This window comes from Rhagoletis zephyria, unplaced genomic scaffold, assembly GCF_001687245.7.
Source record: "Rhagoletis zephyria isolate East Lansing unplaced genomic scaffold, Rhagoletis_zephyria_1.1 Rzeph_scaffold_12296, whole genome shotgun sequence".
In the NCBI taxonomy this organism is placed as follows: Eukaryota; Metazoa; Arthropoda; class Insecta; order Diptera; family Tephritidae; genus Rhagoletis; species Rhagoletis zephyria.
Genome location: NW_016169370.1, coordinates 5,302 through 17,560, shown reverse-complemented (window position 1 = coordinate 17,560; position 12,259 = coordinate 5,302). Strand labels below are relative to the sequence as shown.

The 12,259-nt window shown below is 39.3% G+C and overlaps 2 protein-coding genes across 6 annotated transcripts; both read left to right on the top strand.

Annotated features, from left to right (window-relative positions):
• Nucleotides 1-1,650: 1,650 nt before the first annotated feature.
• On the top strand, nucleotides 1,651-2,507 carry LOC108377558 (uncharacterized). The gene is made up of 4 exons (XM_017633829.1): nucleotides 1,651-1,699; nucleotides 1,769-1,893; nucleotides 1,958-2,067; nucleotides 2,136-2,507. Exons 1-4 carry the CDS (start codon nucleotides 1,651-1,653, stop codon nucleotides 2,503-2,505), a joined length of 654 nt encoding a protein of 217 aa, XP_017489318.1. The 3' UTR covers nucleotides 2,506-2,507.
• Nucleotides 2,508-2,697: 190 nt separating this feature from the next.
• Nipped-B (Nipped-B cohesin loading factor) lies at nucleotides 2,698-10,005 on the top strand. Of its 5 annotated transcripts, none has more exons than XM_017633825.1 (5): nucleotides 2,698-2,790; nucleotides 2,841-4,189; nucleotides 4,235-4,503; nucleotides 4,594-7,917; nucleotides 8,070-10,005. In XM_017633825.1, exons 2-5 carry the CDS (start codon nucleotides 3,088-3,090, stop codon nucleotides 9,918-9,920), a joined length of 6,546 nt encoding a protein of 2,181 aa, XP_017489314.1. In that variant the 5' UTR covers nucleotides 2,698-2,790; nucleotides 2,841-3,087; the 3' UTR covers nucleotides 9,921-10,005. The 5 variants fall into 5 exon arrangements, with proteins under 5 accessions (XP_017489314.1, XP_017489316.1, XP_017489315.1 ...); XM_017633827.1 differs by having other exon boundaries at nucleotides 2,841-4,318; nucleotides 4,409-4,503; XM_017633826.1 differs by having other exon boundaries at nucleotides 2,841-4,503; nucleotides 4,594-4,740; nucleotides 4,810-7,917.
• The last annotated feature ends 2,254 nt before the right edge of the window (nucleotides 10,006-12,259 follow it).

Genomic DNA, 12,259 nt, shown 5'->3' with positions numbered 1-12,259 from the left:
CAACTTCCATACTAAAGAGGAAGCTTAGCATAGCGCATGTTTTTAATTTTCTTAGATTTGTTTAAAATTATAAAATAAAGTAAATCTATGCACATGCGCATGCAAATTGTTAAATGCCGTCAGCAAATAAACAAAAAGAGCTGCGGCCATGTNGAATTCATTTACGAAAATGGATGTTAAAACGGACGCGAACTCCTCATCTCAACCTTTCAGACCTCACTCGCCGACTTTAACGAGTTGTCGCTTCTTATACATTTACGTTCTTTGTCTCAACCTTTCAGATACGGTCAAAATCGGGCCGGCACATTTTCAAAGTAACGAGTTGTCTCTTCTTATACATTTACGTTCTTTGGTAGCGGCATCAACGCCAATGTAACAAAAGAGTTGTATGTGGACGGGCCTTAAGTGAAAATGGGAGCATATCTATGTTTTAGTTGGCAACTATGCTTGCTTGACGTTGAGCTAAGCAAAGTCACAAACCAAACGATAACTTTGGCGCAGGGTAACGCAGATTCTCTGATTCAAAATATGAAAGCAGGGCGCTATTGACTGAAGTCCCATGAACTACCTAATAATTGTTAGGTGCATTCTTTAGCAACCGATCTACAAAAGAACACTCGCTTAAATGACGATATACACGCAACACAAACTCGGCTATTTATACGAGTTCAGCCAGGTCGGTTAAAAGTACGCTCTGAAAAAACTGCTCTATTGTGAATTGTTGATGAGAAAGTGGAGAAGGAAAGTTCTGTTTCCTTATATACGTGACCTTTATTTTAAAGAAGTATATATATTACGCAAATACCTCGCGAAATTTCTCATTGAAATTGGTTTTTTGTTAAAATAATCACATGTTTCTTGCCAGCTACCAACAGGATTGTTTAATTAGCTCAAAGGACATTGTACCCCATTAGCTGCATTTTTTTGAAAGCGAGCAACAAAAGAACTCTCAACTCGGGTAAAATTCCCTTTCAGCAACCCTATTGGTAGCGGGCAAGAAACAAGTTATTAGCTTAACGGAATTTGGATACAAAAACCAATTTAAATGAGTGATTATGCGGGGTATTTGAGTAATATATACACTTATTTAAAAAAAATAAGTCACGTATATAAGGCAACAAAGAATTTCCCTCTCCATTTTCCCATTAACAATTCACAAAAGAGCAGTTGTTTCACTCAACAACACTACCCTTCAGGTAGCGTATTTTTTAAACGACCTGGCTGAAGTCGCATAAATAGCCGAGGTTGATTGTTGCTTTGCGTCATTTCGCGAGTGTTCTTTTGGTAGCTCGTTTGGAAAAGAATGCGCCTAATATTCCGAATTTATTATTCGCACTTATAAACCTGTATCCAGCTACAAATATAACGAGTTTTTATTATCAACGTTCTTTGCTATATCCTAGAATCGAGTTGCAATATAAAAAAAAAAAAATCATTCAATTTAAAATTATGCAAACAATTTAAAATAGCTTTCGCAAATTTTTTTACATCAGAATAATTTTTTGGCATATGTAACACCCTATTCTTTCAACATGTTGCTAAAATATACAGTTATTTAAAAAAACAATAAAGATAAGAGGGTCAAGTAAACACGTTTTTATTTTAGCATTTAACATAAAAATAATACATACTTTTAGTAAATTTTCAAAAATGGAGTTAAGAAGTACAAAGCTCAAGGAGTACAAAACATCTTTAATTAGTGAGTTGAATATAATAGCACTCATACAGTCCCTGCCAGTTTTATATTTTCACGTCGACATGATAAAAGGTTTAGGGCTCTATGAAGAAGGAATGAAATTCGAAGAAATGCAGCAAGTGATGCAAGCATTGGAGGAATCGCAGCTGGAATGTGAGACGGCTTTCTTTGAAAGCGATCTTGAGCATGCTCGGAAGGTACCACGCTAACATATTAAATACAATAATAGTAAAAAAAAAATGAAACAAATTCATATCCCAGGAAAGCGAATTGGAATATGTCCAAATGCATTGCGATGCTCATTCATCTACAATAATTATGCAGGCAAATGAAGAGCATAACGACAATATAGTTAAGTCGGTAACGCACTGGTACGATTTATTTCAATACGTAACGTCCAAATAAACTATTCATGTATGTATTTTGTTGTTGCCTTTAGCCACAATACTCCAATGCATAGTTTTCCAAACTCCGATACATCACCATTTAGCAGCCCAGAAATAACTGCGAAGAAATTAGTTGTGGAAGCTATAGTACATCACGAACTAAATTGGAGTCCACCACGGAAGAATAATAAAATAGATGAGTGTTTTAGACCTAAATGCTTAAATAGTAGCTACAACAATGGAAATACCGAAAAACGTAAGGTAGTGGAAAATGAAGTTGTTGTTTTTGGGGCTAAGCGATCAAAACATCCGACTACCTCGTCCCCCAAAACTTTTAGAAGTGATTCAGGAATTCACTTTGATTTAAATTTAGAGGATATTGATAAAAGCAACGAGCACTACCAATCGGATCCTTCACTTTAATATTTTCGCCGTATTAAGTACATACGATATTTTTCATTATGAAGAAAACTTTTTTGTTAAAATTGATTAAGAATAAAGCATTGAATATTTTTTATTATTTCGTTAAGAATAATTACCAACTCGATTAATTTTATTTTTGACTTTAACTTGAAATCTCCCTGTACTTTTCTCGTTGGAAGTACGTTTGGCAACTCAAAGGATGCCAATAGTAAGTTGGCAATGCGGCTTCAAATGTCATTCTATTTCCAGTTTTCTTGTGTCAGCTATTTTGTGTCAGCAAAAGAGGTAAAAATCCGATATTTTGTGAGAAATTTCTAAATTTTCCAATATTTTAGGTTCTTCCGTTAATCATTTCAAGTTATGTTCATATATAAACTGCCGCTAAACTATTGCGCAATATTGCTGCTTTGCGAGACAACTTAGTTTTTGACTACGCACAGCTGCGCCAACGAATGTACACAATTGTGTGGTATCTAAATCTATTGGAAGGAAGCTTCGTCTGAATTAGCGATAGAATAGGGTTCATCAGTCAAATATTATATGCTGTATTCTGTGCTCTAAGAACTGTTTGAAAAAATATCAATGAATATGACCGACCCCGATATTCCCAGTGTTCCAGTAACCACTTTGGCTTGTTTGACAAGTTTGTCGGACTTACTAAGTGAACTTCCAGTACCAGACACACTGGCAAGTGTCACGTCGTTAAATAAATCTTTGCTATTCCATACACTAGTGGCTAAGGAATCCAATAATTTGTTGTCCGTGCGGGACGATAACCTCGTGAAGCAATTGGTTCATGCTATCGAACAAACGAACTCTGAAATAATAGAACTTAAGCCCCAGTATGCCATTGAACAATTCGGTACCAATATAAATACTTACCCAGAGTTGCTTCAAGGCATTTACAGCTACAGTCCCACTGTGTTTAATACCAATAATGGTAAAATAAATCAACAGAAAAATAATAGACAACAAACGCATCAGCAACAGCAGCAACAGTGGTACAATGTAGTACATGGGCAAAGAGGCAGCAACGCAACGTTGCAATCTGAGGATCTGCAACGTCTGCAACAGCAAATGCCATTGAATGTAAATAACGCGACTATAACCAACAATCCATCAAGTGGGAGTTTTCCAACAATGGAAATGACTTCCATGCAAAATAACAATTTCGATGTCCAAACTCCTATCAATCATAAGGTCCAACATCCAATAACGGACCGAAAGCAAACACTTCCTGGGGAACAGCAGAAAGCTGGCTTCGAAAATGTAGCGTGTTTCCAGAACACCAGTACTTTTTCGACACCGTTGAATTCGACATCGTGTGAAACAAAACCAAGTCAAATCGAACAAAAAGCTAATCCAGCGATTCCGAACACATTGCAACCAACTGTAATTCACACCCAGAACTATCAAAATCCAAATTCTGCACTAATGCCAGACAACCCTTCCACAGCAATGCCGATTGGCAATGTCCAATACCAAGCTAATAATGGTTATACCCAACAGAATGTCACTGTCCAAGCACCAACCGTGCAAGCTCCAGCTGTCCAAGCAACAGTTATCCAAGCAACGGTTGCCCAAGCAACAGCTGCCCGAGCAATAGCTGCCCAAGGAATGGCTGTTCAAGCACCAGTTGTCCAAGCAACAGCTGCCCAAGGAACAACTGCCCGAGGAATAGCTGCCCGGGGAATAGCTGCCCAAGCAACAGTTGTCCAAACATCAGCCTCCCAAGGAGCAGCTGCCCGAGCAATAGCTGCCCAAGGAACAGTCGCCCAAGCAATGGCTCTCCAAGCACCAGCTGTCAAAGCAACAACTGCCCAAGCACCAGTTGCTCAAGCACATCCTGTCCAATCTCCAGCTATCCAAGCACCAGCTGCTCAAGCTCGACGTGTCCAAGCACCAGCTGTCACAGCAACCTCTGTCAAAGCACCCGCTGTTCAAGCTCGACCTCTCCAAGCGCCAGCTGTCCAAACCCCAGCTGTCCAAGCACCAGCTGTCCAAGCACCAGCTCTCCAAGCACCAGCTGTCCAAGCACCAGCTGTCCAAACACCAGCTTTCCAAGCACCAGCTTTCCAAGCACCAGCAGTCCAAACATTAGCTGCTCCTGTGGCAGGTGAAGAAAAACAAAGTAGCGACCCGATTTTGGTACCTATTAAGAATGAATTCATAATGCCCGATCCCAAGCCTAATACCTGTGTGAGCAGTAAACCCAGCGAGAAATCCAATGTTCGGGTATGTATAAATCGACTTAAAGAAAAGGATGCATCTCTCATGCAACAAAGCATAAAACAATTTGTAAAGAAATCACCAGAGTCTGCAAGAAAATTTGGTTTGGTAACTCCAAATAAAGTGGAGCCACCAGCACCAACGCCAACGTCGGCGTCGGGAGATGCCCAAGCCCCACCTTCAACAGATCAGAAATTTCAAAAGTTAACTACGAAAGCAGCTGAAAACGACGATGCGTTTACTTTAATGAAAACGAACGAAAAACCACTCGCAATGAAAAGGAAGCTAGCGCCTTCAGTTGACGAAGTTCCACCCGAGCAAATACACTCTCAGCCGAAATTACGTTGTGTTGAGCGCATCGTTTCTACACCATCTGCGAAATGTACGAAGGACGAAATATTGCGATCACAAACCTATCAACAATTCATGCGAAATTTGGAGCAAATCATTGAAACGCTGGACGACACAGAAGTTCCGAATTTCGATACGGATGATGTAGACGAGAATATCGAATGTATATCATCTAGAATGCTTAATATAATGAGCAACGATATCGCCAAGTTAAAAGCAAAGTATGTATTAGATGTTATACCGAAAACTAAGTTGGCTCAACTGGTCAATTACGCTATGCGAAATGTCTATTTGGCCAAGAATTATTCGGCAAGCCCAGACGATGAAGACGATATTATGGACGACGAAATAATGGAAAAGATTTTAAATGGAATCGAAGCTTGCCTCCTTATTTGCAACATTTATTGTACTTCGAAAGATATAAAATTTTTGCAAGAGGATAACATTGCGCTCATTATAAAATTTATGCATTTTCAATTTCGTGAAACAATCTTTCCATCATATGATCCCGTATATACAGTAAAAAGTATGAAAAAGGCGGATAATCGTAAGAAATCGAAAATTTATCAAAATTATAATCGCAGCTTGCAGTTGCTGTACTCAAAAGCCACCGAGCTAATGAAGGTCTTCGTTACACTCTTCGATAGATATATATTTGTGGATACCATCATTTTGCCACTTTCCACCTTATCGATCGAACCGTTCTTTGTTGATAACATCGAAACCTTGCAATTTGTGTGCCTGGAATTAGTCACAACCCTATTTCGAAAGGAGGAATATGTCAAAATTCGCAGCAGTATACTAGGTGATATATTGACCTCCATTGATCGTTTGCCGTCTTCGAAGAAAAACCTCCGACCTTTCAAATTAATCAACAATAGCGGCAACATTCAAATGGTCACCGCATTAGTGCTCCAACTAATTCAGTGCGTTACTATTTTACCCGATGTTATGAATAGTAATTCGCATAACAAAAGAAAATCATTACCACAGTATGGTGAACTGGCGAGTCAGGCATCTAGTTTCTCAACACAAACCGATCGTCAAAATATCGATGTGATTGTTTTGAAAAAATACGATGTCGCTATAAGCATAGGTGGCAATTTTCTAACAACATTTCTAAATAAGTGCAAATCTCGCTCCAATGAAACTGATTTCCGTCCAATATTTGAAAATTTTATCTACGATCTTCTGGCAACCGTAAACAAACCCGAATGGCCATCATCCGAATTATTGCTTTCACTTTTGGGAACCATGCTTGTACGTTATGTATCCGATAAATCTATAGAACAAAGTATACGCTTGGTTTCCTTGGATTATTTGGGCATTGTGGCTGCGCGTTTGCGTAAGGATGCCGTAGACTCTCGCTACAAAGTGAATGTCATTGACTCAATGATCAGATATATTAAAGTGGAGCAAGAGAAAGAGGGAGATTTACCATCTAGCAACAACAAAGTCGAACTAAAAGAGGACGAACGGGTGGAGTTTCTGCAAAAGATCCTCTTAGATTTCCTAGCCGCCAATGCACACGTGGACAATCCCATTTGGGATTATGCTCGACATTTCTATTTGACCCAGTGGTATCGTGATATAATTTATCAGCGTCGTAATATCAATGAGGGCGCAAAGCGCGATACATCACGAAAGAAGAGCTCACGTAAAAGGCGTACAAATGCCGATCTCTCCGGCAGTGATTCAGATGATGACAGCGGTGATGATATTAACTTTGTTAATGTTGATAGCCGTGTTGGCGGTGATTGTACTATGGGCAATCAGGAGCTGAATATGGAACGATTCAATTTGCTTGATAAACGCAAGCAATGCTTAGTGAATAATATAAATCCATATTCAACACTGGGTGATTCCAATCATGCACAACATATTAAAACATATATCGATTATAATAATGCACATTTAATAGCACAATATTTGGCTAGCAAAAGACCATTTAGTAAGTCATTTGATGGCTACCTCAAAAAGATCATATTGGTTGTAAATGAGCCGTCGATTGCTATAAGAACGCGTGCGATGAAATGCTTAGCTAACATTGTCGAAGTTGATCCCATGGTACTCAGACGCAAGGACATGCAAATGGGCGTTAACCAAAAGTTCTTGGATGCAGCGATATCTGTGCGTGAGGCGGCCGTCGATTTGGTTGGCAAATTCGTGCTGAGCAACGAAGAGCTAATAGACCAGTATTATGATATGTTATCGACTAGAATTTTGGACACTGGTGTGTCGGTGCGCAAGCGTGTAATAAAAATTCTTCGCGATATATGCATAGAGTATCCGACGTTTCAGAAAATTCCGGAAATATGTGTGAAAATGATAAGACGCGTCAACGATGAGGAAGGCATACAAAAGCTAGTGACGGAGGTTTTCATGAAAATGTGGTTTACGCCGTTGCATAAAAATGACAAAGATGGCATACATTTGAAGATAAATCAGATTATAGACGTGGTTAATATAGCACACGACACAGGCACAGCTTGGTTGGAAGGGCTGTTAAATAGCATATTTCAGCCCAAAGAAAGTAATGCGAAGGGCGATGATAGTATGAAAGACAATTTGCAGAAGAAAACAGAGCCGCCGGCTGACATTTTGTTGTCGTGTCAGCAGTTGGCAGACGGTCTGGTGGGGCGTTTGATCGAGCTAGAGGACACCGACAATACGCGTATGTTGGGCTGCATAACCACTCTGCATTTATTGGCGAAGGTACGTCCGCAACTGCTGGTGCAACACGCAATCACTATAGAGCCTTATTTGAACATCAAGTGTCACCCGACTACAGCACCAAAATTTATTTGCGCTGTGGCAGATATACTGGAAAAGGTAATAGTCTACAATTCTAATATTATAATACTTGATAAAATCTAAAATTGAGTTTTTTTTTATCAGGTTGTTCCACTGGTTAATAACGCTAGTGAGTCGTTTTTGGCTTCGCTGNGACTTGATAAAATCTAAAATTGAGTTTACTTTTTTAGGTTGTTCCACTGGTTAATAACGCTAGTGAGTCGTTTTTGGCTTCGCTGGAAGAGCATTTGATGTTACTGGTTGTTTCACTTAATCAAGCTGTAGTAAAGAGCTGTGTCTCTTGCTTGGGTGCAATTGTCAACAAAATAACGAAGAACTATGCGTTGATAAGAGATTGCTTTCAAAAGTTTTATCGCATTTTAGATCAAACTAGAAATCAAATATTGCAAAACAGACAGATTAATAATTTAAGTGCAGCTATTCGCCGTAGCCTCTTCACTATTGGCATACTAATGCGTTATTTCGATTTCAAATCGAAAGAGGTCATAGGCGAGTCCAACTCTTTGTCACCAACAATATGCAACGATGTGTTTGATTGCCTGATGTTCTTTGCACAATATCAAAATTACGATATACGCAAGGAAGCGTTGATTGCCTTGGGCTCATTTTGTGTGATGAACGATGACTATCTAACGAATACTAAGTTGAAGCGCTACTACTGCGACTTGTTGCTTTCAGAAACGAGTGATGCTGGCATTAAAATTATATGTTTGCGCAACATTTGGATCTATCTGACTGAGTCGGAAATGCATATGTACAACAAGGAGAAGGATTGGGACAAACAGTCGAAAACCGAGGATCTTAAAGAAATGAACGACGTGTCATCGGGCATGTCAAGTCGTATCATACAACTATATCTACAAGAAATCTTCGAATGTTTCCTAAACAGTGATGATAATGTGCGACTGTGGGCTGTTAAAGTTATACAGATCGTGCTCCGGCAAGGCCTTGTACATCCTGTTAAGACTGTGCCATATCTTATATGCTTAAGTACAGATTCGAAACTCGAATCGGCGCACAGAGCAGATGCTTTGTTGAAAGACATCGACAAGATGTACAATGGGTTTGTGAATATGAAAGCGCAGTTGGGACTACAGTTCAGCTTTAGATTACAGCGCATTTTGCAGCAGAATGTCAAAGGCAAGGGCAGCAAAGTTATACGTGGCTATGTTAAAAGAAACTTGGATACAATGCCAACGGCGCTGAATGATTTCTTATACACACTTTTGCGTGCGGTTAAGACGCAGCGACGCGCGCTCGTTCAAACGATCGTAAAGCAATTTGATGATCAAAAAACTTCGCTGCAGCAAATGTTATATGTAGCAGATAATTTGGCTTACTTCCCGTATGCGGTGCAAGATGAGCCACTCTATTTGATACATCAGGTCGATTTACTCATTTCAATTGTTGGTACTAATTTGCTCACGACTTTCAAAGAAAATCTTAAACCTAGCGTTAATGTGGGGGATGTTCTAGAGGACGATGATGATGAAGATGATCCTGAAGTGTTATTCAAGCGTCTGCCAGAAAATGCATTTGAAATGCAAAAGTGTATAATGTCTTCACAAGCGTGTATGCTGCTATTAATTCTAAAGGATCATCTAAAACATATGTATAGTCTAACAGATAGTAAAATATCAAGGTACTCACCGTCGGAACCGAAGTTGTACGAGAAGGCAGTAGTTCGTAAAACCGTTCAAGATTTTAACCCCAAAACAACAATAGATATTATTAAGAAACAACAGGAAACGATGTTGGCTTCCGATGTTGCAAATAGTAAAATCAATTTAAATGACGACGAAAGAATGGATCTGGTTATAAAATATTTAGACTTTAAAAAACTCATGCTTAAACTGGATCCCGACGATGAGGATTCAGATGACGAGAGTCGCAATAAATCGAAACTCAATACAACAGCTAATACTACACAGCTGAACTCGAGTTCAGCGAGTGCAAATAAGTCTACAGATGACAGCTGTTTAGATGTGGATAAATCGATGAATCGGGAGAATTTGACTTAATTAAGATTTGTGACTATAGTAAGATGATGAGTAATATAATGAAAATATATATAATCATGTACAAACATACTTTCATAAATAAACAAAAAAAAAAAAAATTCAAACAAAACGATTTTAATCCAAATATTCGTTTAAATTGTGTAACTAAAATTTAAAATTAGTCTAAGCATCTTGTTTGGCGCTATAACCGTCTTAAACGATTTTGGCCCAGTCCAAGGGGAAGTCGTATTTCAACGAGTCCGAAAGATGCCGCTTTCAAGGCCACGTTGCAATCGGTCGCAACGCAAGCTATGTGGCAGCGACACGGGGAGTTGAAAAGGGAAACGGGACATACTTTGCGTAACAAAAATAGAGAGACAACATACCGACTGAGTTGCGAAGAGCTGGTACCAGCTGTTACGCAAAATTTACTCTGCTAAATACATAACAGGAGATTGAATTATCGGTGTACATATTTTGGAAATCCACTGCAGCGCAAAGCCTTGCCAGTCAGTAGTTTGCAGACCATTAGTGTCCTCCTGGCGTTGGAAGAAATCTCACCAATATGTGCCTTTCACAGAAGTTTGGAATTCAGGATTAAACCTAACTACTTAACTTCAGTGGCGACCCCATTCCTACGCACCAACCTCTTGCTAAGTTTACTCCCCTTTGAACTACGTCACAGAGAGTACTCCCGAACTTTCATCTAGCGATAATAACTATGTCATCCGCATAACTTCGACAGCGGATGGCATTATAGGTGAACATCATTAATCGTTTGTCTACAACTGAGCTTCGACGCAGAGGAGATAACACTCCTTCCTGCAGACACACTCTTCTTGTTTGTAGCTGTGCCAAGCTGTCAATGATGTCGGTTTAAGCTAACCTGGTGTGGGATAGGCTATTCATTCGTCTGTGGATAGTTGCCTACACGCCAACAGATGGTACTTTGGGCTCCGTAGGGAATTGAAAAGCAGAACCCTCAATCGACGAACGAAAGTTACGCTCTACAAATCAGGATCCCTTTATATGGCGCAGAAACACCGATGATGTCGACTTAAGATAAGAACCCGGAAAACCCAACAACCCTAACGGCTTTGTCCTTGTGGACCGACCCGATAGAGGCTGCACGCTTCCTACGGCTGCCGTTAGTAGAACTTGACGACAACGACTGAGATATCAACCCATCTGGGCGGGGTTATTGTAGCCGCTACAACAACAACAACAACTTAAGATAAGAAAGCTTTGGGAGCTTTTGAGAAAAGTATTCTACCCGTGGTCCATTTTGTGTGTACGAGCTTTTTAACGACAAGTACATAGTTAAGCGCCTAAAGATACGCAGTAGATAATTTTAGGAGTTGAAAGCCCTTCCGAAAGGCCTTCCTGAGAGTCAAGAGGCCTTCCACTCTACATTCTTTCCTCTTTTCTTTTCTGTATGGAGTGACACATATTGAAGGGCTTCTTTCACTACCCATGGAAGGCCTTCCAGAAGGGCTTTTATATGATACATTTCAGAAGGCCTTTTAGAGGGGTTATCTTAAAGATGCTTTAATTTATAAAAATCTTACATTCTTGAAGTATTTGATAAAGGTTTATATCAAATCTGCGTTATTGCAACTTAAAATGATTATTGAAATTCATTTGTAATGCTAAATAATATAAATTTATGCANGTACAAGCTGTTTAACGACAAGTACATAGTTAAGCGCCTAAAGATACGCAGTAGATAATTTCAGGAGTTAAAAGCCCTCCTGAGAGTCAAGAGGCCTTCCACTCTACATTCTTTCCTCTTTTCTTTTCTGTATGGAGTGACACATATTGAAGGGCTTCTTTCACTACCCATGGAAGGCCTTCCAGATACATTTCAGAAGGCCTTTTAGAGCGGTTCTTTTAATGTTGCTTTAATTTATAAAAATCATATACGTATTCTTAAAGTATTTGCTTAAGGTTTATTTAAACTCTGCGTTATTGCAACTTAAAATGTTTATTGCAATTCATTTGTAATGCTAAATAGCATAAATTTATGCATTCGCCAAAATTGTTAATGGATAAGCCCTTCTAGAAGGCATGCAAGGACGCACTTTTTTCAGCCCTTCTTAGGTAGGCCTCTTATAATGGCTTTACTGAAGAAAGCCTACTTAAATTATCCACTGGGATGCAACGCATGAATGAGGAAACAATTCAAAACTTTTTTTGATCTTCACTGATAGTATCTAACAGAGGAATGGTCATCGAGACCCTAAAATAATCTTCACAAGTTCCTTAGCTATTTTTGACGGCTACTTGTTCCTGATAATTCCTTGTGGACGTCAAGCTCTCCGAATTTCGTTCACTGCTCCAAAATCTGAGAGAATTACAGG

What these genes read in the sequence shown, in the direction of transcription:
- LOC108377558 (XM_017633829.1), top strand. Translation starts at nt 1,651, where the DNA reads ATGGAGTTAAGAAGTACAAAGCTCAAGGAGTACAAAACATCTTTAATT. An exon ending in GTACAAAACATCTTTAATTA is followed by an intron (nt 1,700 to 1,768) that starts GTGAGTTGAATA and finishes ACATGATAAAAG; the next exon opens with GTTTAGGGCTCTATGAAGAA. An exon ending in ATCTTGAGCATGCTCGGAAG is followed by an intron (nt 1,894 to 1,957) that starts GTACCACGCTAA and finishes TTCATATCCCAG; the next exon opens with GAAAGCGAATTGGAATATGT.
- Nipped-B (XM_017633824.1), top strand. Translation starts at nt 3,088, where the DNA reads ATGAATATGACCGACCCCGATATTCCCAGTGTTCCAGTAACCACTTTG. An exon ending in ACCTCTCCAAGCGCCAGCTG is followed by an intron (nt 4,475 to 4,564) that starts TCCAAACCCCAG and finishes AAACACCAGCTT; the next exon opens with TCCAAGCACCAGCTTTCCAA. An exon ending in TGGCAGATATACTGGAAAAG is followed by an intron (nt 7,918 to 8,069) that starts GTAATAGTCTAC and finishes TTACTTTTTTAG; the next exon opens with GTTGTTCCACTGGTTAATAA.